We start from the raw sequence: 22,862 nt of genomic DNA, 5'->3' as shown, positions 1-22,862 counted from the left end.
CACTGTGACATGAGCAGGGGAGGGGGGAACACAATAGTGCACGTCCTCATTGCTTTGAGAAAATAATGTATGTCATAGGCTTCCTAGTTAAAGTACTTATGGTGTAGGCTGTATAAACTCCCTGTCCCTCCTCAAAGTATAGAGTGATGTGCTGCTTTCTAGTTCTTTGCATATGAATAGCAGCAGTAAATCCTTTCCTCGATGACCCTCCTTTTCACAGAAATATGAAATGGTGCATAATGGCATCCCAGTAATACTGTGCATTTTCCAGCACAGTCAAACACATGCAGATTTATAAAGCAAGACTTTTGACCAACGCCAAGCCACGAGGAGGCTGCCTCTCTGTCAGAGATGATCTTCCCAGCCTTCAGACAATGTATACTTCACCCAGTTCTCTCTGGAATCTGCCTCCAGTAAGGAAAGCTCTTGGAGTGAATCCCTCAGTGCAGTATTTCCCTTAATTTTTATTACTAGGCTCTGATACAGTTAACTGACACAAAAAACAGGCATGGGCATTCTGCTTGTTTGAGGAGGCGTGCATGTGTAAGAAGGCTCAAGAGCACCAGCTCTACCACTTGAGGTCAGAATTAACTCTAAGCACCACATGTATGTCCTTGGGTTAGCTCCTCAGGTTGTGTAAATCTCAACGGAAGCGGAGCATTGTGTTGGTTTTACACCAGATGAAGATCTAGCCTCTTATGTCACTTCAGCCTGCCTGTGCCTGGAGCTCTGCCAGTACCAATGCAGATGGCCTGCAGATCTTGGGATCTCAGGATGGCAGTGAGCTCCCAGCCAGGCTTGGAGGGGGCCGCTCTCTGCTTCAGAAATCTGCAGTGCAGGTCTGGCACTGGAACAGTGCTCCCTGCCTTTTTACATGGTGATTCTGCAGAGCTAATGCTGAGCTTTTGTATTCTACTGGGGCTGTGTGGGGCCCAATTATGTATAAATATATATATGTGTATATATATGTGTATATATATATATACACACACACCCTCCTCCAAGAGAGCCGGTAGATCTCTGCCCTAATGTTGTTATTAGCAGCACAACAAAACTGGCTGCACTGCTACTATATGGCAAACATTTGGGATTTTGTTAAATCCCCATCCTTCTTTGAGGACTGGTCCTCCAAGCAGGTGATTAATCCTGAGCTGCTCATGGAGTTTCCGAGGAAGGAAAAGCCCAGGAGGATTTAAAACTTTCCAGGAAGAAGTGCAAGGGTAGTCAGATCCAAACCCCAAGGTTCAGCATAGCTCAGGGCACTTGTCCTTTTTCAGAGCTATTGAAGAAGGAGCCTTGATGTCTGCTAACGGGTCCCCTTGCAGCTGTGGGGCAAACTCAACAGCAAGGGTTCAACCCAGCCTGCACTGGAAATGCAAATTCACAGCAGTGTGCTCTGCTTTGGCCCAAGGATTTGGAGGGAGAAGAGAGGAGCTATTACTATCCCTTGTCCTTTCCAGGCCCATTTCTCCCCTTGGAGAAGGGAAAACAGAGCCCCTCTTGGGGTCCTCACAGAAAAGGCAGCTCTTACCTTCTCCATGATCCTGTCAATCTGGCGGTTCTGTGTGTCGATCTCGTTGCCCATGTCCAAGGCCATGTGACGTAAGTTGCCAATGATGCCGCTGACCTGCTCCAGGTTCTCATCCATTTCATTTTCCCGGGCATCATTTGTTACCCTGGGGAAAAAAACCCAATTCTTTAAAGCACAGACAGGAGACTCCCCCTAAAATCAGGATTCACCCAAAACCTCCACTGCATTCTCCATCGCTTGTCACCTGAGGAGCAGGCTGCTGTGCTCAGCTTTGAACAAAATAGATTCATGAGCAGATAACCAGAAAAATGTTACATGCTTATTTTTTGGGTATTGGGCTCAGTTGTCTGGGTTATCAGTGCTCTGTTTATACTGCTCGTGTCTCCTGTGGGTAGGGTGTTGCTGTCTCAGCTTGCCTGTACCACATGCTGCACCCCTCTGCAGTGATCATTCTTCCCAAAAAATGAAAGGGTGCTCCATTCACATTGTGTGTGGTTAGCATTCATGGGAGGTGCTGGTAGGTGATGGAATTACAGCGATAGCAGCTCCCCTCCTTGGGCTGCAGAGAGCTAATGAGCACTGTCCAGTCCTTGTATGCTTGGGGTCACAGAGATAGCGGGGAAGAGGTGCTTCAGCTGTGAAAATCCTGACCTAGCATCCTATTTCATTAACTGCATTTCTGGTGAAAGACAGAAGCAGCTTCTTTCAGATTTACTGGCTTTAGTAAAGATCATTTATCTCTCATTCTTAGCACCATCTTGTGCAGTTGCTTTTTGGAAGGAAAAGTTTGTGCCTGAGCCAAGGCCCAGTTCAGCTCTCCAGTGACTGAAGAGGCAGGTGGTGACTGATGCTGGGAAAAGCAAGGTCCATGGGTGCTGCTCAGAAAATTCCTACTTTGAGCCTCTTATGCAGTTTGTGTTCATGTAGGTGCCCAAAGGGTGCTCCAGGCTATTTGCAGAACAATCATGGTGCGGCATAACTTCCTTCACTGCTATTTATTATCATGCCCCAGCCTTCATTTTGGTGAAGCTGCCATCCAGAAATTTAAAAAAAAAGTGAATGGCAGACCCATCAAACTTAAATGGCAACCCATCCCACGCTCCAGATTGCATGACAGCATTGTTTCTATCACACTGATTTCCCTTTATCACAGCAGCCAAAGAAATAAGTGGATAATAGTTTTTGGAAAGATAATTACTTATTAAACTAGTGTCCTTAATCTTCAGAGATCAAAGCTTTGCCTACTGGTATGCTGATAGCATTGTCTGCTAAATACATACCCCATAAGCTCTGTAATCAGTAGGTACTTTGTGCTGGATCCCTGTGGGGCTGCCTTTAATGTAGCTGTGTGCATCAAACTGGCTTTGATTTGAGAGCTCAAGGATTCCCACTCTGTTCCTCCATAGCTGTGGCCTCCCAGCAGCTGAGGAATGGGACATCATTCCCCATGCAGTGAGGTTTTGAGGACACTCATGAGCAGGGAAGGGTGCACCTCTAGTTTAAAGGGCTCTTCAGGTTCTGAGCTTGGCTCGGTGCTTTGGCAGGAAGCCTGAGGCATTTTTGTTGTTGAAAAGAAAGGGAGGGCTGCTGGATGCTTTGGTACATCTTCTGGCAAGGATGGATAATGGGCAATACATGCCTTGAGACATAATGGCAATAAACTAGTATTTATCTGACACTTCATTTCTGAGGCATTTGACAAGTGTCATTAGTGAGACCTGTGATAAGGCCCCCAGGACAAGTGTTCACACAGGGAGCTGGAGTGCTGAGGACAATGCTGGCTAGCCATGGCTGTCTGCACCCTCACAGTGCTGCTGTGAAATAAATAAACAGACTTCATTTCTAGTTTATTATTACCCAAATCTGGGTGGTCTCAAAAAGAAAGGTTTGGGCTTATGTTTTCAAGCATCTTCTGGACCAAGCATGAGGACAAAGACCCTTCCTTCCAGGATTTCCAGCAAGGTCACCATCCTTTGCACTAGAGCTCAGGTGACCCTCAGTCCCAGGAGAAGTCCCTGGATGCAGTAAACCTTTAGGACGTGCCTTAGTCACCATCAACTTGAAACTGAGCACCACTTGGTGGAAAACCCTGGCTCCATCCCATTACCCAGCACCTCTGAAGGAGTTAATGAGCACCACAGAGCTCATCACCATATGGAAGCAATCTAAATATATCAGTGACAAGGAGAGCAGAGAGAAAACAGTGGATAAAAAGGCTCACCTGCGGATAAAGCCACCACTGATGGCCATCTGCTCCCGTTCATCTACGACACGTGCAGGCTGGCTGGCTACAACACCATCCTGATTATTGCCCCAGGCCTTTTTGTAAGCATCGCTTGATTTAAGCCTATGCGAGAAAGATGATGAGTAACAAAGCTCCAAGTGCACAGGGACAAACGCAAAACTCTTTACCTCTCCAAGCTAAAAGCTGAATCAAGCACATGAGTTTTCAGATAGAGGGCCATTGTTTGTATACCGATATATCATAACCCTGAATAAAAGGAGGGGGTGGGTTTTTTGCTTATTTTTTACTTTACTGCCACAACAGTGATGGTCAGAGGTTTAGTTTCCAATAGGGTGAATTGCAGTTGTCAGGTCTACAACATTGCACACAGGATTTTGGATGTTGACTTAGTTTCCAGAATGAAGGAAAATTAAAAAAAACAAAAGAAAAAAAGAAAAAAAAAAGGAAAAAGAAGAGAAGAAATACAGATAAGTAGAAAACATTGTTTCATTTCAGTGACACATATGTTTTGACATCAAACACAGAGGACGTACTGGCAGACAGACATAAAAACAGAACTGCCAAGTATAGTGTGTACATCACATCACAGCAACACACCCTCTTAGAGAAAAACAGATTTGGCTATAATTTAACTTTTTACTATGCAGAATATTTGGCTTCTGATGATATTTTTTCAATATGTTTGTGGCATAATAGGCATTAAAAGCCACTGACCTTTCCCAAGGTGATTTGGGGATGATTTTATCATAGGGTTCATTAGATTTTTCAAATAATATATCGGTACTTGAAAATAGTAATCATACATCGACAGTTGATGTACAAACCTTTGTCCACAGAGACAAAAAGTAAAATAGGCAGAAGTGAAATGAGTGCAGGAGAAAATAAAAGATACAAGCAATCTAGCATCAGAAAGGGAAATTTTTCTACGTTTTTCTTCATGCACCAGCTACAGGCATGAATAAGAAGTAAAGCATTCTCACTAAGCACAATTGCCCCAATAGTTCATCATACCCTCAATGCATCAGCAGTAACAGCCTTCACAATAAGCAAGACACAGGCAAAAAAGGATCATCACTTCCTTCAGGAGTTTTAAACCACAGGACTTCAAAAATGGCCTGGCAACTTGTTATATTTGTATTTTGTGGCAGTTACATTAACCTGCAGAGAGCCATTTTTGACTGAGCTGCCGTGGATAGAAAATTGAAATTCAGGCACCCCTAGAGTGGAAAATTGGCATGTGCAGCCTATTTAGGGCTGCTGTCATTGGGGTCAGCAGACAAGATTGAGCATTTAACAGGGGAATGTAAGGATTTGGGGTCCACAGGTATATGTTTGTGATTTTATTCTGGAAATGGGTCTGTTTCCAACAAAACCACTGGGAGCTGCAAATCTCTGTGGCTTCCCTGTTCCCTGGTCAGCCCCAATCAGTTCTATAAACAGCCCTGTGGCTTGGATTTTGGGGAAGGAACTGAACGTGCTTCTGGGAGATTTGGGAGAGGACATGACAAACCCATCTCTGGTGTCGTGTTCTCTCCATGCCCCCCAAAGCAGCTCAGTTTTAAATGAGTCTGAAGATGTGTTGTATGATCCAATATAGAATTAAAATATAGATTAAAAGAGGATCTTTCCTACTCATCTGTTCTGTTGCTTATTTCCTATTAAAGTTTGTGAAGACTTAAAAATATGATGGTTGGCTTGTTTCATTTTAGTTCTCTGAAACTATACTTCAGCTTTGGCATTTCTAAAATGCCTGAAAGTAATTATCTTGCTGCAGGTACATTTACAGGGTTTTGCCTGTTCTTTGGACCTATGCAACTTTGTCAGTGAGACAGTTTCTGTGTTTGAGGTAAATGACTTTATACACCCAGAATCTGATCTCTTGTGGACTTCCAATTAAAGTCAACAGGTGGAGCTTGGATCTGCTCATGATAATAGGAGTTGTCCTTTTGAATGCAACCTGGTAAAAGTTCCATGCTGTGGGCATTTTCGATCTCCTTAGAATGTAGGATCAAGCTTTACATATTTTTAAGGCTCAGAGAACTGTACTTTCACTGTATATCAGGGTAGAGTTACATGTGAAGTGGATAATCATTTTATAAATATATGCCATTAATCTCCTGCCAGCCACAAGAGCTTTAGGGGATCATGGTCGTTCTGATGCCCAGAACTGTATGGATTTCTCTCTCTCCCACACTCCACTCCTCAGAACATCACCTTATCTGTACCAGGGGGGTCCTGGCTGAGTGACTCAGGGAACAGTCTCTAAAAGCACTCTTCATCCATCCTCTGAGCATTGGTTAGCAATGCTGCTCTCTGAAATATAACTCCAGACTGATAGGGTCAGAATGGCTTGGAGAGGGGAAGAGGCCCCTTCACAAATTCATGTCCCCTCCATCTCCTGTGGAATCATTCTGTTCTTGCAGCATGACGCTGCAGCCATAGTGAAGTGCCAAATGTTTTAGTGCCACGTGCCAGGTGCTAATCCCACTGCTGTCACATGTCTGGCTGTCAGTTCTGAGCTTTTACAGCTCCTACAGTGTGGGAGATGTGAAGTTTCTGCTGCAGCTCTTGTGCACCAGCTCCTCTGGTGCAGGACAGCAAGGGCTACGGCCTGCCAGAGCTCACAGTGCTTGCAGAAGGGGTGTAAGCAGCCCTTCCCATTCCTCCTGCCCCCTCTCCCATTGCACAGCAAGGCTATAATCATTCTGGGCAAAATGTTTACCTCAAAAAAGTGTTCAGGGCTTGGTACACAGAAGTAAAATACCTGAGGCAGTATCTGCATTGTGTCCCAAGGGAATTAACTTCAAAATAAATGTGACTGATAAGGCAAAACCCTAGCCCTGCTCTTCTGATTTTTGGCAAATACCCCATGAACTCTATGACAGCTCTCTTTCTTTTTGGTCTTGATAACTGGGGAAGGATCAGGCTTTGGCTGTGAACAAATTTCACGTAGAAAGGGAATTAATTACTACAGCAACACTTCTCTCTGCTTTGTCTCCTGCATGATATGTGGCCAACCATTTAGGAATGTTTCACTGCAACCTAGTTTCATGCCTACTCACTGCATGCTGGATTTGCCATTCCTCAAGGACTTTGGGTTGGTCCCCAGTTTCCTACACCCACATAACCGCACATCACATTTTCATTTGGCATTTAAAACAAGCTTGGCATTACTTGGAGGACGGTTTCGTTCAAGTGTGATGGCATGCAAGCAAATTCAATGCATTTCAACATTTCTGCTTAGTGTACGTGCTACCCAAATGAAAGAAATTTGGCTTGTTGAGGTTTTGTCAATTTTTTTGCCTGTGGCAGGATGAAAACCATTTCAAGTTGGGTTCCAATCATGAAACGTCACATCTCTTTCAAGATCTCATCAAGGACTATTTCTGCTGAACAACAAAAAAAGCTCTGATTTTCATCCACAATTTGGAACAATGTTTAGTAAAACGTCTTCTGCATTTTTTCAGCTCCTTTGTTTATGAAACTTGTTTGTGAAAATATGTTTCAAAATTTAGAGTGTCCAGGAATAAGGTAGCCCCAAGTGTTTTTGTCCGCTGGAAAATGGACTCAGTACCACTCAGTACACTTTGTGTAAAATGTTGAAACTTTTACCATTAAAAGGTGTCAACAGTGAAGCTTTCACTGCAGTATGCCTGATTTTAATGCATCTACAGTAATTCCCAGTCAGTTGTCTATGCTATGAAATGAATGCATTTGTACCAGAATCGTTCTTTCTGCATGCCACATGCTCATCCTGTCCATGTGCCTAGCAAGGATGAGCTTCACAAGGCCTTTGGGATCAGCCTTAAGTGCTCAAAGAGATGAGGCAGGCAGCACCTACTTGTTACATGGACAGACACAAAGACCACAGAATTTTCCTAGGTCCGTCAAATTCTTTTCTGCTTCTTTCATGTCCTTATTGATTTGGTCCATTCCCTCTTCGATGCGTTCCAGTTGTTCTGATTAAACACAAGTATTTTATCCCCACAGAATGAAGCAGATGGAAAAGGACAAAGAAAAAAAAGACAAAAACTTCAGACATTCACTGTGACAAAAAACTGGACACCACATAGCAGAGCCGGTACCCAGTACCTACTTGTTACAAGGACATATGAAAAGGCCACAGCATTTCCCTAAATCTTTTAAATTTTTCTCGGCCTCCTTCATGTCTTGGTTGATATGGTTCATGCCTTCTTCAACACGATCGAGTTGTTCTGGTCAGGACAAAGGGATGACAGTGTGGAATGAATTGTATTTTTGTTTGTTTGATTTTGTCTTCAACAGAACATGAAAAATGACCATGTAGAACTGAGTTAATAATGACATTACAATGCATTAATCTGAGCTGATGCATTGCTGAAAGGATGTATGCTGCATTGGATGCTGAAGATTTTTTTTTATTAGTATGGGAAGAGTAAAACAAAGGAGAAATTTATTTGAAATATATTAATATAAACAAGATGTAATGATGTAGAAAGGAAGGGTTATAAAGTTCAAGGTCCAGAAACATAATACAATACATTAACTTACTAAGACACAGTGACATCCAGGAGAAAGAAAGATAGTGTTATTATTTTGCATTATGTATGTTAATATTAGAGAAAAGAAGTCCTTCCATGGAAAACGCTTCTGTTACTTACGCTTACAAGTGCCTCAGAATTAGGTGGGTTTGGGCAGCACAGCTGCTGTGGTAGTGAGTGAGAGAGCTGGTAGTTAGTGGGAGTGGTAAATGGAGCAAGCTGTTAGGGCTTGTGTCCAGGTACCCTTTGTTCCAGAGGCCAAGGAAACAGACCTGTCACTTTCACTGGTGCTAGATATTGATCTCTAGCCTGAGTGTGGCCTCAGGGCTGGTTTTCTTCCCCGTGTGGGTGCTGCAAATCAGGAGTAACCTCAGTGAGCAGGAACAACTGAAACCACTCTGGGATGCTCTCTGCGAGAGGGTCACCGGCTGTGGTGCTCCTTGTCTCTGGCCGCAAGGGACCTTATGGAAACAGGCATTGGGTGAACAGTCATGTCTTCAGTGGGGTCACTTCTGCTTTGCTCCAGGACAAGTTAAGAAGCACCAGGCCCAAAACCCAGCCAAATATAGACCCTAACTCTCTGCTGGCATTAAAACAAAATTTGGCATATTTCCACCTAAGGCTGATGGGTTTTCTTAGTGACTTGGTTTTCTAAGTAACTTGGTCTTAATGTGTTAATTTTTTTCACTTTTAAAGCTGGGAAAAATGTCCTAGAAGAACGGAATGCCATGACATAAAAGTATAGGAACAGGATTCTCCACTGAGGTAAACAGATATGGATCCAATTGGATCGAGTGTCTTGTGTGGAGTCTGCAGTAGGGACAGCATTTTACATGGGATTTACATTTTACACCATTTGTTCCCAAAGGATAGATTCAGATACTACCCAGAATCAAAAAGGTACTTGGAATGGCATTTCAATCCATTAAAAATTGTAACTGTACCTAACAAGGAAAAGTAAAGCAGTCCCAGTAAAATACAAACACGTCCCTAGTCCCCATATGGAATAGAAAAACACTGAATTAGACTGTAGAGGAAGGAACTAAGAGCACTGGTTATAGAAGGAATTTAATGTCATCCCTGATGTTAACTGAGTCCTCTCCAGAAAAATAAAAGAGGAAGAAAATTTTAGAAGAAAAATCATATGCATATTGATGTCAGTAAAAAGGTCCTCTTAACTTCATTGAGAACATAAAGATTCCTAATTTCTTACTCGGGTTTTTAATAACAATTGAGGTTTAGCTTTTCAAAGCTTTCTGGGGGGTTTAGATGACCATTTCCCATTAAAATTAATTTTATTTAATTAATTTTAATAGGAAACAGGGACCTTAGTCCTCGAGGGGCTAGAAAATCCTAGGCTAAATTATTCAAGCTTGAATAGTTCAAGTATTGAACTTGTACTCTTTGTTTAATTCTTGCATGACACTGGACTTTGAGAAGGAGAGGTGCCATGTCAGTATAGTGAGATTCATCTGCCTTTCTGCTGTCAGTTCTTATTCTCCTCAGCTGGATGGGCCTCTCTCCTGGTCCCATGGGAGTTATTGTTCCCAAATCCAAGGATATATTTAGAGGATCAGAGTCACTTGGCAGTGCCCTCTAAAGGGGCACACACTGTGTAAGAAAGGATTGGGAAACAGAGAAGGAAACCTGAGAGAGGGGCTGTACAAGATCAGCCAGGTAAACTGCTGAGCTGAGCCAGAAAAGCAAGGTTGGATTGTCTCAATGCACGTGTAATGCAGGCTTCAGCAGAAGCTTTGGTTGGTGTCTGTAGGCACAGATTGTCACTCTCATCAGAAATGTGAGTCTGTGGCAGAAGGGGACAGCCCTCCCTGTGCTCCTGCTCCGGGGCTGGGCAATGCTTGCTCTGGCTCTGGGGAGCAGCTGTGGCACTGTGAGCTGCCTTTGGTGCTGCTTCATGCAGCGGGATGGGATTTGCTGCACTTCTGTCTCAGGCTCCCAGCTCCTGCTTCCGAGTGCTGCAGAGCCCCTTGGCAGCTAAGGAACGGCTGGACCCACATGTGCATTTTGACTCTGGGGAACATGGCAGGCATTTGATCTTTCTTCCACTGATTTTCCTGCTAGTGCTTCTCTAACCTGGTCTGTCCAGTAGCAAAAGCCGGGTTCACCCTGCATGGGTCAGTCCTAGATCTGGTGCCACTGGTAGCTCTCAGTGGAAGCAATTCTCCTTGCCCAGATGCACATTCTCTAAATCCATGTATGTAACAGGTCCTTTTGAACTGTCTTTACCTGTTCTCTGTTCTGCCTCAATAAATGAGTGCTTATTGAACAGTATATTTGACATAACTCGAAGACTTCCGTTTTAACAGTCCTCATTAGAAGCTTGTCTTTATTTATCCTACCTCAGAATTTGTGTTTGATGCCTGGACTATTGCTGAATAGGAAAGGGAGCCACAACTCATTTATCTTCCATTAAAGGAAACCTCATCAGTATAAAAAAACCCCATGTCATATTTGCAGCCCAGAAGTCTAGACAGCTGGCTGCTAAAACCTAAAACCACTTGCTAGTTGTTAACGTCGTGGGCTGGATTGTTAACTGGTTTGAGTCAGCATAGTTATGCTGGCTTTGTGGTGCCATGCCAATTTATACCTGTCAAAGATCTGATCCCACAAGCAAGGAATTAGATTCATGAGTCTAACCACAATTATTGAGGCATAAATATTATAGTGGAATTAACTTAATGGGGTCACTCTGGATTTGTTTTGGTATAACTGCTATTAAACTGTGGCCCAGAATGAATCACTGCCGGTAGGAAATCAGAAGGCAATCGAGAGGTTAATTTAATGTCTGTTTCCATAGATCTTCCCTATTCCAATGTTCTGTGCTGTATTAAAGGTTTTAGGGAAGACAGTTTGTTGGCATACATTGCCATGAACCTACGCAAATTCACGCCTACAAGAGATAATGTCTTTTGTCTTCCATTTAGAGAAGCCCTTCAAGGTCAGAGTTTGAACATCTTTTGACAGTTTGTTGCAATATTATTTGAATAAGCTACACCTATATGTTTATGTATGATATATGATATATACCTAAGAGAAGTGATGTTGTCTGGAAGCAGAATACACATCAGAGGTATATTTCATTGTGATTTCCTTCATTTTTTTTCCCCTCTGGAAAATGCTGCAACTCTTTTTGTATCTTGATGTCCGAGAATATCACTTTCATTTCAAGGTAGTGACCATAAATCTTCTTCCAGATCTCACAGCAAACAAATGGCCTATCTTAAGGCACAAACAAATAGATTTTTACCTGTATCATTATACTTGTGAATTACTTCTGTAAGGTAACTGGGGGAACACAAGCTAGTCCTGTTAGTTTTATCATAGCATTGTGACCATTTGCCAGTGGGTCTTTGCCAGGATCTCCTGTACCATCCTGGCAATTCCCCATCCTGTGACTGATCTAGGGAAGTGTCTGGGGCAGGGAAGCTGTAGCAAGGGCATCTCTCAGCTGCTCCTGTGGTGTCTTGAGCAAAAAAAGCTGCAAAAGCATCTTACAGGGCATTGGTAGCAAGACCAGCACAGAGCAAGTGTGGTGTTGCTTCACTTTTGCATCCTCATCTATCATTTCTAATAAATATTCCTTTGCTGATGTCCAGGATCTGGGGCCTGTGCTTGAATGTCAGCTAATGCCTGTGGAGGCTGGAACTTGCCCCTTTGTCTGGAGTATTGTGCAGCAAGCAATTTCCCCCAAGGCCAATTTTAATAAGAAAAAAAGGAAGACAACACAAAGGATATCTTAAGAACACATGGCAATCATAATTGCATACAAGAGGGTTTAATTTGAGACTCAGCAGATTAACTATTTCCAATGCTAGGCCATCATTCCATTTTCCATGAAGGAGAATCATACTGGAGTGTGGCCTGTGGGACAGCCTTTTCAGAGATCTGAGCTCTGACCTAGCTGTGCTCTGGAAGGCACTGCTGGGCACAGGCACCCGTGGAACAAAGCTGGAGGGGAGAGCTGCGAGCCCACGTGGAGCTCTGCTAAAAATAACAGGAGACAAAGGCACAACCTGCTTTGTGGGGCTTCATCTGTCTTCTGTTCTGTGCTACGATTTCAGCATAATTAATACCATCTTCCCTGGGAAAACTGCAGTAGCCGTTAGCCCCTTTTATTTTGCTAATTAGCCATAACATACACAACTGCCAAACCCACAGCTCCTGCAAAAGCAGTGGAGGTCAGCTCTCATGTGTGCCAGTGCTTTTGTTTGTGGGACTGCCCAGTTATTTCCAAGTTTTATCTCCTTTATAAGCTTGATCTGGAGTAAGATCTGATAGGTAGATTAATCTGCTCCCCATGTTCCCCAGCAATGCTGTTTGTGCATTCATGGTGCAAGGAGAAAATTCCAATTGCATTGACATTTTCTTTGTCTCTTATCAAAGTTGTGGCTATTCCTCTGTCTTGTCTTGGATGAAAAATTACTGCGCTGCTGCTGTTGTTATTGGAAGAGTTTTCCCCCTGCACCTCATTTGGAATACAAGAACAAAATTTTCTGTAATAAACTGCATGAGGACATCACCACACAAAAAATGTCTTTGAAGGTTCAAATCATTAACCCTGCTATGATGTCCAGTGATGGGAGTTTCCTATGGATGAACAGAGTTACCAGCCTGGAACCTTTTCTGTGTTAACACTTCAGGTTTACCTTCATATCTTCACTTTGTACTATTACTTTCATTTCTACTGTTTGCTTTTACCCAAAATACATCCAGATATTAACATTTTTCTAAGTTAGCATGTTTTAAAGAGGCAGAGGAATTGCCATTGCTCAATAATCCTTTGCAGCATTTATTTTTCCATGTAAAATACAAGTATTTTAGTTTAAAGGGTTATATATATATTTATATTTATATGATTAATTAAGGGAGCTTTACTCAAGGCCAGATTAAAAAATGTAAGCATTATGGATGCACATGGTCTGGGAATGACTTTCTTAGTGATGGGAAAAAACCCAGCAAGGAAAATCTAAACTCCTGGCTCCTTCCTGTGGGCTCCCCAGGGGAAGAGCTGTGTTCAGCTGGTTTGGGTGACAATACCCGACCCAAAAAATGGTAACTTGGTGTTGCAGAGGGGCTACTCAGGTCCCCATTCTTCAGAGGACACTGGAAGAGCCTCTGGCTTTCATGGGAGTGCATCCTCTGTAACCTGCTGTGCAGCCAGCTGTGCTAAACCTTTGGGCAAGAGCAGCTATCCAGGCTGGCTTTGTTGTACAAATACCTGGCATTGGGAAATTACCTTGGCTTACTGCCTTTATGATCCCGGACACTTCTGCTCACTGATACCAGAAAATCAGTTCTGCTTTGCACCATTTGGGTTGAATTGGCTCAGAAAGGTTTTTCCATGTAAGGTCTGTTTAACTTCAAAACAAGCAATTTTGTAAGGAAACCTAGAAATAGAGCTTCCAGCAAGTGCAGAGATTAGATCTTCTGCCTGCCGCCCACTGGAAAGATCAATGTCATGTTTTCTGTATATATAACACCTAATAATCTTAAGTGACTTGTGCAGTCAGCTGCAAAGAGATCACATGGCAGTGTTAGCAAATGATTTCCTTAATCTGATAATCTGCTGAGACATGCGTGAGCTGCACACATTGCACTAATTACAGAGGGTTCAAAGTCATCATTAGTGTATTTTGCCCAGTAGTGCAAGTCCTTTATCACTAAAATGAAATAAAAAAAAATTAGCAATTATTACACCTACATATGGTTAAATGGAGAAAATTAAACATTTAGCATAGTACAAGGTTACAATATTTTCAGGGTTGGTAACATTATTTGGCTGTTTTCCTTGAGAAACCCACACTGTATAGTCATAAGCTAAATTTAGTGAACCACTTAAGGCATGACCATAACCAATTTAAAGAGGCTTCAAGACCTTCTGAGTCTTTGCTGGAGGTATTGACTAGCTGCATCTGTGATTGTACAACAAGCATTGCAGGTTTCACTCTCAATAAGGGTTTAATACTGAGCTCCCTGGACTCCAGGGAGATGAGTGTGTCCAGTCTCAGCTCCTTAGCTCTCTCACATTGTCCTTCCTGTCATGGCTACAGAGTGAATCACTCAGAAAACTTCTGAATACAGGGCTTTATCAATAGTAGAATTCCAAAATAATAATTAAAAACCCAACAAAATTCAGCATTAAAATAAAAAATAACTCCCTAGCAGTCTGTGGAAATAGAGCAGTTAGGGAACAGAAACATACATAGGAGCCACTAAAGTTTCTGGTACTCTGCCTGTGAATTACATTGCAAGACACACCTGGGTATTAACATACTTTCTTTGACAATATTTGTGATTTATTACAACCGTATAATCCACTGCTGAAACAAAACACATTATTTAGACAGGTGCCATATCTGTTTCAACATAAGTAATTTCTGATTTTCTGTATTTGGTGATAGTTTTTCTACTGCCATTATTTTTTGAAGACAACTATATGTTCTCTGTGATATTTTTCTTGTCAAGACAAATCGATGTGACAAAATTTGGTTAAATTTTTTTTCCCTAAATGAGGCATATGGAGGGAGAGCAATGAGATGTACATAGAAAAAAGCAAATAGAAGAAAAGACTTTCCATTTAGGTCCTGTTATTACTTTTCATTCATTATAATGTCAGAGAGGAGGGACATTAAAACTGGAAAGGTCCTGTTGTGCCCTGCAGTCCATTTCCCAAGAATTCCATACCCTGGCTTATTATCATTGTCCAGGTTTGATGAGTAACGCAGCATTGCCTCTGCAGAAGACATTTCCTAATAATAATTGTGTGTCCTGCCCCATAGTAAATAATAACAAGGGCCTTTGGGGGGCTGGTCTGATAGAGAGTAGCAGAAATTTCTGCTCTCTTGATTTATTGAAGACACCATTTTCCTGGGGCTGTGGGTCTACGGCAAATGAAGACTTATTAGTTTGATTGAGAGGGAGAGAAGGCTACCTTTTCTTTGTAATATTATGAAGGGAAAAAATGTAATTTCCTGGAATGTATTGAATATATCAGGCTCTGTCTTTGTCATTGTCATCCACAGACAGGTAGTGTAAGTCTGAACCTCCAATATGGACAATTGTAATGAGCTGATTGTGGAATACCTTTTAAGGTTTAAATTCTGTTATTCTCACTGCCTCACTACTGTACAAAATGTAACTGAATCTTACACAAACTAAACCCATTTACCTTCTCTTGGGATGCATTTGTTGCATGTCTTTCACTTGTGATTTAAGTGGGAAAATTACTTAGCACCTGCATAAATAATGCTGGATTTTACACCTACAGAGGCAAATCTTCTTGTCATGTAGCTGGATCTTGACCCAAAGCTTGCTGAAATCAAATGGTGATTTGGTTGAGTTGAGCCTGCAGCTCTCTTTGACATTAATGGAAAGCAGATGAAAAGAAGTACAGACTTTTAGGCAGCTGTTGTACATTTTTCTCTGCTGGAGAACAAAGCTAAAGGCAAAGAGGTTTTGGGGTTCTCATGCACAACCACACGTATTTTCTGTCCCTTGTTTCCAGGGTTGCACACAGTCAGTACAGCACTTTAGAAAGGGTTATACTTCCTTACTGAAGCAATCTGAACTTACCTCCTTGCTCATCCAACATAACCAAAGTCCTGATACCAGCATCTTTACTCTACATCCCAATAGTGGTAGCAAGGTAAGGAGAGAGAGGGGGAGAAGAGAGAGAGAGAGAAAGAGAGATCAGTGAGGGAACACTCAGTCCTTGGTATGGGACATAGGAAGACACAAGAAAAACAGTGAAAGGAATGACAAAGGGCTGATGGCACAGTCCAAAGGCTTTATGTGCCTGGACACTGTGTGAGGAGCTAGGTACTCTCCATTGTACCATCAGTCCTTCTGGATTCACTGGGATACCGAACTTCTGCAAAAAGCACAAAGCCATGGACCTTGAGATTAAAACAAGCACTTTACACAAGAGTAATCTCTAAAAAGAGAAGGCTCATCTCCAAGTCCAGGGAAGCAGGAGAGGGGAGGATGGGGGTGTTGATATTGTAGGTGGATGTGAATCTCACAGGAGAAATTCCCAGGGAAAACAGGTATGACACAAACGTTTGGGAAGGTGGCACAGTGGTTTGTGCACAGCTCTTGCTGCTGACAGAAGTCAGAAAGCTTACCTACTTAGGAAATCCAGTTTAAAGCAGGCTAATATTTAATAGGATTAAGCCATATTTTTTGGCTCAGTGATCTAATAGATATGGGTTTGAGCCAAGTTTTAATTCAGTCAACAGACACCTTTAGCATTAATGGACTTTGAATTGAGCTTGAAGGTAGGATTTTCAAAACACCTACACACTGAATCTGCCTCTGCTCCCGGAGCTTAGTGGGAATCTTACACTGCCTTTGCTGGATACAGGGCTGGAGCAAAGCTGAGCCAGGGGTAGGGCACCTCTCACAAGTATAATTTTTATTATGTGTTATCATCACTCTGGGATGTGATCAGGTGTCTCTGGTTCCTGGGTGCTGTGGTGCTCAGCTAAACCACACATCAAATTATCTCCTTTTTAATTACAAAGGGGAAACCAGCTCCATTATGCTTGGAGCAGTGATAACATCTGTGAATAATTAATGGCTTGAATGATCTCCTGACTGTTGCATGTCAATAACAGATGAAGTAAGTCCTCTGTGGCCTGACAGCTTGACAGCAGAGCTACCTGGACATGTGCAGCAGTAATTTACTTGTTGCCATGAACAGAAAGTGATCCATGCTCCTGTGAAACAGATAAAGGTGGTGGTGGTGTCGATTTTGCAGAGGGCAGGGAGATGCCCATGGTTGCACAGCTACATCAGGAACAGAAAACTAAACTCCTGACTGACCCTCTTGCTTTTCACCACTCCTGGAGGCAAGTCAAGGACCTCATGTTATCCTTCCTGCCAGCTGCCCTTCTCACTGCCCATCAGTTTTTGTGGGTGCAGTGAAGTGTCTGTGGCCATGAGCTGCCCTGCCCACGCTCACAGGGCCCTCCCAGGCTCCCACAGCCCACGCTGGCTCAGCCACAAGCCCAGCCCTGCCACACTCAGGGCTGTTTGCTTGGGCACCTGGTGCTGCCCTGCTGTGCTTCCAGAGGATCTGCTCGGCTCAAGAGGGACACGAGGTACCTCTGGCTGTGCCCTTCTCTGCCTCTCCCTGCACCCCCATTCATGTCTGCAATGTCTACATCACTGCAGAAACTGGAAAAGCATCAGATGTGTGCAGGCTGGTTTGCTGTCTCTTTGTAAAAAGTCCCTGTGTGAGTTGCCAGATGTCCAGAGAAGCCTCCTTCTTCCCCCAGGTCTGCTGCAGCCTGCTGCCCTTGGGTCAGCCATCTACCAGGAGCCCACTGCTGCTCTCTCTCCCTTCAAGTTCACTGTATTTACTTGAATCCCAGCCAGCCTTCATTTTTGCAGCCTTTTGAAACTTAGGGTGCGAGGCTTATCTTAGGTTTGCCAGTTTAGAATAAAGAAACCACCTTTAATGAGCTAATGTTTTCTGTGGGGCACTAAGCACCCTGTGTCTGCTAAGCACTGCCTGTACAATAGTTTTTATCGGATCTTTTTATACTCTTGGTAACCAGGGAATTCCCCCCTCCCCTCCCCCCCCCCAGATTTGTATGTATTTTAACAAACATGGAAACTCATGCAAACACTAGAAGGCTGCTTGGGTCCTGAGTCACCTTGTGTTTCAGTAAATAGGGTGCAGTCTGACATGAGACCTTTCCAAATACTAAGCTCCAAAAATTTTTGCTGAATCAAACATAGTTGGGCTAAGAAATATTTACTGCTCTTCAACCCTCTGACCTTATTTTCCTGCTGTGTTTAACATCTAAGCAAACCACCTTTACAGAGCTAAGATGTCCAGTGATCTGAACAAAACATGTGCTGGGAGATGAGCTCAGGAACTAGACCCTATGGTTTATATTTCACATCAAATCCTTACACAGAGCAAAAGAGGTGAAATTTTCTGTTCTTTACCCAATCATCAGCGCCATTTAATTTTATCAGGCAACATTGTATCTCTTCCAAACAGCCTGCCACAGCATTAACACAAATGTGAAAATATTAAAGGGTGTGCAATGAATAAACTTGTCTGCATCTGTGGTCTAATCCAAAGCATATTGAAGCTAATAAAGAGGTGGTGACTGAAAAGGATGAGATGTGATTCAGACATCAAGTGACAATCTCCTTCTGTTCCAAATTTCTATTAAGCATTAATTTACAGCTTTTCCCCAAAAAGAATTAAATGTGTAAAATCAATCAAAAAATAAATCATGTTTGTGCATTTAAAATAGGCCCAGACTTTTCTAAAAGCTCAGTATTTCCATTATGGCTAATATCTTAGACAACAGAAACCCAAACTTCTCTGTAAGACAGAACTATTCCAAAAATGTGTTCATCATCCAGATGTCTGAGCAGGAGAGAAGCACTCTGTGTCTGATCCCCAGGGACAACAGACTGAGGCATCTCTGGAAAGTACAAGACCTCAGTTAAAGAAATCTAGGGGAAGAAATGTGTCCCACAAGAGTGTTCAGGGGGCAAACACAGGCACGTGAGTCTCAGTGGAGCAGGTGCCACCTGAGCTGGCTGTGGGGACAGTGTGTGACAGGAGGTGATGAAAGCTCTACTGTCAAGTGCCAGTCCAGAAGGACAGGTTTCACAGCCTCTGCCTCTGAGTCCTTGGTACAGACTCACATCACCATGGCCCAGTGACTGTGCTTGGCTCTGGCTGCTCCTGAGGGTTCAGGAAGGATTCCCACACACATCCAGTGCTCCCCAATATCAGTGATGCCCTGTGTGGGAAGCCATGAATTCATAGAACTAGTGGGGTCCATCATGTTATGAAATCGTGTGCTCAATTCCCACCTTGCCCGGGATTAGAGTGTTTCTTCCCTCCTGTGCAGTGGAGGAATCTCTTCAGACCCTCCAGTCCTTGTAGAGGCAATCCTGTATTATTTTAGCAAAACAAGGGTTCTCAGAAAAGTGAAATGCTTAGGGTAGGTCAGGCCAGAGAGATGAGAAATGCATCTTTCACAGGACCCTAGAAAGTTCATAGAGCACACGCCATTTTCATCCAGCTCTTTAATCTGTAGCACCCATCTCTTTTGAGAACAACTTCTGACTCTCCTTGTCTTCTCATTGCACTTGAGAGGAGAATTTGGACTGCTGGATTTTGCCATGGCGCAGCCAAACTCTCACATTCTTGTCCTTTATAAGAAAATGGCACAGCAAGAATTGCTAATGTTGAGGCATTAAACTGGCAGCCCTGGATTTCCTCTGTTTATCCATAATGCAGGTATTCTGCAGATGGTAAAATATATAATATATAAAATAATTTTGCGCATGAGATAACCCTTCAGGGCAGGAGGTCAACACTTCTGACTTAAAAATGTATCACATTAGGTGAAACAGACTCCGTACATTTCAGGAAAGTTTACGTCCTTCAATCTTTCAGCCAGGCTCTAATGCTTGAATAAAAGCAAATGAACAAGCAGTACTGGTTTGGATTCTGCATCATTTATATGAAGCACATGCCCAGGTTCTCCATTTGGTCACTGGCAGAGCTATTAATCAAAGAACCAGAATATATGATTTTAAATCTTTGGGCTTAATACAACTCATAGATACTTTAGTCTGTCAGTGCTACAGTGAAGCCTGGTTAACAGCATTACTGGGAACCCTTTTGGAGGCTTTAATAGACATTATTCTTAGTCTTCTGTAACAGCTTTTTAAAAAATTTTGGTTGCTTTTGCTTTGGGTTTTTTGTTTGTTTGTTTGTTTGTTTGGGATTTTTTGTTAGGGTTTCACTGAAAGCATGTCAGCAACAAAACGTTCACTAAAATTTGCCCAGCACTTTGGAGGGGAATTGCATTGCTGTATCATTTCTTGTTATTGCTGCTACAGAACCTAATTTCCCAAGATGGAAATAAAAGTGAGAAGACAATTGGACTGACTTCTCAAAGGGCTCATCAGTCCCTCCAGAAACACAGTGTGTTGGGTCCTATCCTACCAAAGGCAGCTACTCAAATTTTGGTTTAGCCTGAGTGAAGATTTTCCTAATGCTGTAAGGGGATGCTGTATCAGATAGAGAATCCAAACTCTGGAAATCACTTTCCCTGCATTTCAGGAGGTATCCTGAAAGACAAATATACACTCTCAGTTATGTGAAGAACACATAAACTTCCACTTCGATGAAGAATTTTGCTTTAATCCAGAATTAGAGTTTGTTTTGAATAAATTAATACAGACAATTATGTACCAGGACAGGCTGACATTGCTAGCAGTTCCCACAGACACTAAAGAGAACTGTCAACACCCTAAAGACAAAAATGTGGTCAAAGAAACATTTTTTAGTCATCCGTAGCAATGAATTTGCTCAGCTCCTGCTCCAGGTTCCCTGTCACGCTGTTAACGCTCCGATGTCTCCCTGATTAAAGAGGCACACGCTGCTGCTCTGCCTGGTAAGGCACATCCCAGCCCACGTGAATCTGCTATCCCCCTGGCTAGCACACACCAAGGGGGCCAATCCTGCACTGGAGGAAGAGAGGCCAGAATTGTGGATCACATTCCCTCATGCCAGATATGTGCAATTACACTGGTTAAAACACTTTTCTCAGGAGAATGCTTCCACTAGTTCAGTACTTCCAATAGGTTTAATGATATCAAAGGTAAATTTCAAATCAGCTTTGACAAGGTTTGGGCCAAACTCTAAATTAATAGAGCACTTTTTCTTCTGTTTTTTTCAGACTAAGAGGCATTTGGCTGGGATAATAAATGTCAGGGCACCCTCACAGCTGGTAAATTGGCATTCTGTGTGTTCAGTATCCTGCATAGGGCAGCACCAGTAATCAAACATTTATAGCTCAGCATTTCACCTTCGATACTTCACTCTCATCTCACATGAGAGAAGACAGTGCTGTCTGGATTTAAATGTACAAAACAGCCCTTTTGTCTGTACAATCCTAAGTGCTTTCTTCTGAGCTTTTACCACTACTGATCTCATTATTTTTTCCTTGCTGCTTCATAGCTATAAAACATCCTTTTTTCCCCTATAGTACCACAACTGATTTTCCTTAAAGGCCATGATAGTGGCACTGGGAGATGGGAGCAAAATTCCAGCTTTTCTCCCTGCATGTGATATTCTGCATTGCATAATGTTGCCTCAGAGAAAAAAAAAGCTTGAACACAAAAAAGAAGGTCAGCTACAAACTCTATTTAGTCTCACTTGTTCTGCCTCACTTCATTTTTATTTTATGTTTTGGCCCAAACATTGCAGAGCATCATCACAAAATACAGGTATTGATAGCACTGAGTGGCTCAAAAGAGCGCTGGTCAGTGCAGATTAGCTGCACTGCCTGGACACAATGGGCACCATGGAGCAAACTGGGCTTTGGAATCTGCTATTCCAGTACGGAGCTGCCTTGGGGCAAAGCTGGGGCTGCTTTTGTAACACTTCTTGACTCCCTTCTTGTGCCAGAACTGGAAAAATCAGCTTCTTGCAAAGCTGGCTTATAAAACCAAGAAACAATGACATCCTTGATTTTCCTTGCCCATGTTCCCTGAGAACAGCATCGGGGCTTAGTCTCCAAACTCTGAATTGTCTTCTGGGGCAAGCAGGGCCTGTCCTCTGGGGACATGTCCCCAGGCTATGACCTGCAATTAGGTCTTAGATGGCTATGGGGCTTCCTTGGATGGACAGCACTCTCCTGGCTCAAGGATGGAGTCCAGTCAGTCTGTTTAATCCATACAAATGTACACAGTAATAATGCTTAAACATGGAGGCATCCTTTTCCTAAGAAAGGAAGAACAGATCTGCTGTGTCAAGACAACAGAGTGAAAAGAATTCTTTCTATTATTTTCTATCTCTGTCTACTAGACAGGTTCTGCTAAGTGAGGAAGCCTAATTGGATTTTGGAGGATTATTAAATCAGAGCAGTGCAAGTTCAATTTCAAATACTCTCGCCATTTGTCTTTTCGGTATAAAATCTCTCACTCCCTAAATGCTGCATTTTTTTAAAAAGCACCTAGGAAAAGAGACTGGAGTAATCAACCAGCTGTTTAGTCCTCAGAAGAATTTTAAAGGTCTCCTGTAGTCACATTAGTGAAAATAATATTCAGCTCATTTTAGAAGAACTCCCTTGACTACTCAGTGCTAGTTTTAGCAGCCTCTCTATTTGGGCAGGAAGATATTGTGGCATCTGAAAAAACGCCAGGTCCAGAGACACCGAGCTCTTCCAAAGAGTGCTATAAATTCATTGGTAAATTCAGCAGTCCCAGTTCTCCTCCCACTTTGCCATTTGCTGTGATTTAGTACTGAAATTCCAGTGGCATTCACAATATGCTGGTTCAATATGTTAGGAAGACTCAGGCAGCGCACAGGCCACACAGATATGGCTCAGGAGAGGCAGGGCTGATATTTACTGATGGCTTGGCCCCGAGCAAATCACTTCCCTTTCCTGCGCCTCTCCTTCCCACTCATCATCTGCCTTGTCTATTTAGATCCCAGGCGTTTTGGGGCAGCAGGCTCTCCTGCCTTGTGCTGTGGGGGTACTCATATGAGCCTCTC

At 42.8% G+C, this 22,862-nt stretch overlaps 1 protein-coding gene across 2 annotated transcripts in view; it reads right to left on the bottom strand.

Annotated features, from left to right (window-relative positions):
• The window catches only part of SNAP25 (synaptosome associated protein 25), a 61,587-nt gene that overhangs the window by 3,978 nt on the left and 34,747 nt on the right, over positions 1–22,862 (bottom strand). Inside the window, exons 4-7 of one of the 2 annotated variants that reach the window (XM_064709834.1) lie at positions 15,890–15,938; positions 7,873–7,990; positions 3,753–3,878; positions 1,532–1,676 (exon numbers count right to left, since the gene is read on the bottom strand). In XM_064709834.1, the coding sequence (XP_064565904.1) occupies positions 1,532–1,676; positions 3,753–3,878; positions 7,873–7,990; positions 15,890–15,938 (438 nt within the window). Of the gene's footprint in view, positions 1–1,531; positions 1,677–3,752; positions 3,879–7,617; positions 7,736–7,872; positions 7,991–15,889; positions 15,939–22,862 lie in introns of both variants that reach the window. The other variant, XM_064709833.1, reaches the window with a different exon arrangement.

This window comes from Zonotrichia leucophrys, chromosome 3 (genome assembly GCF_028769735.1).
Source record: "Zonotrichia leucophrys gambelii isolate GWCS_2022_RI chromosome 3, RI_Zleu_2.0, whole genome shotgun sequence".
Taxonomy (NCBI): Eukaryota; Metazoa; Chordata; class Aves; order Passeriformes; family Passerellidae; genus Zonotrichia; species Zonotrichia leucophrys.
The sequence above is the reverse complement of the archived record's forward strand: the minus strand, read 5'-3'. Positions and strand labels throughout refer to the sequence as shown.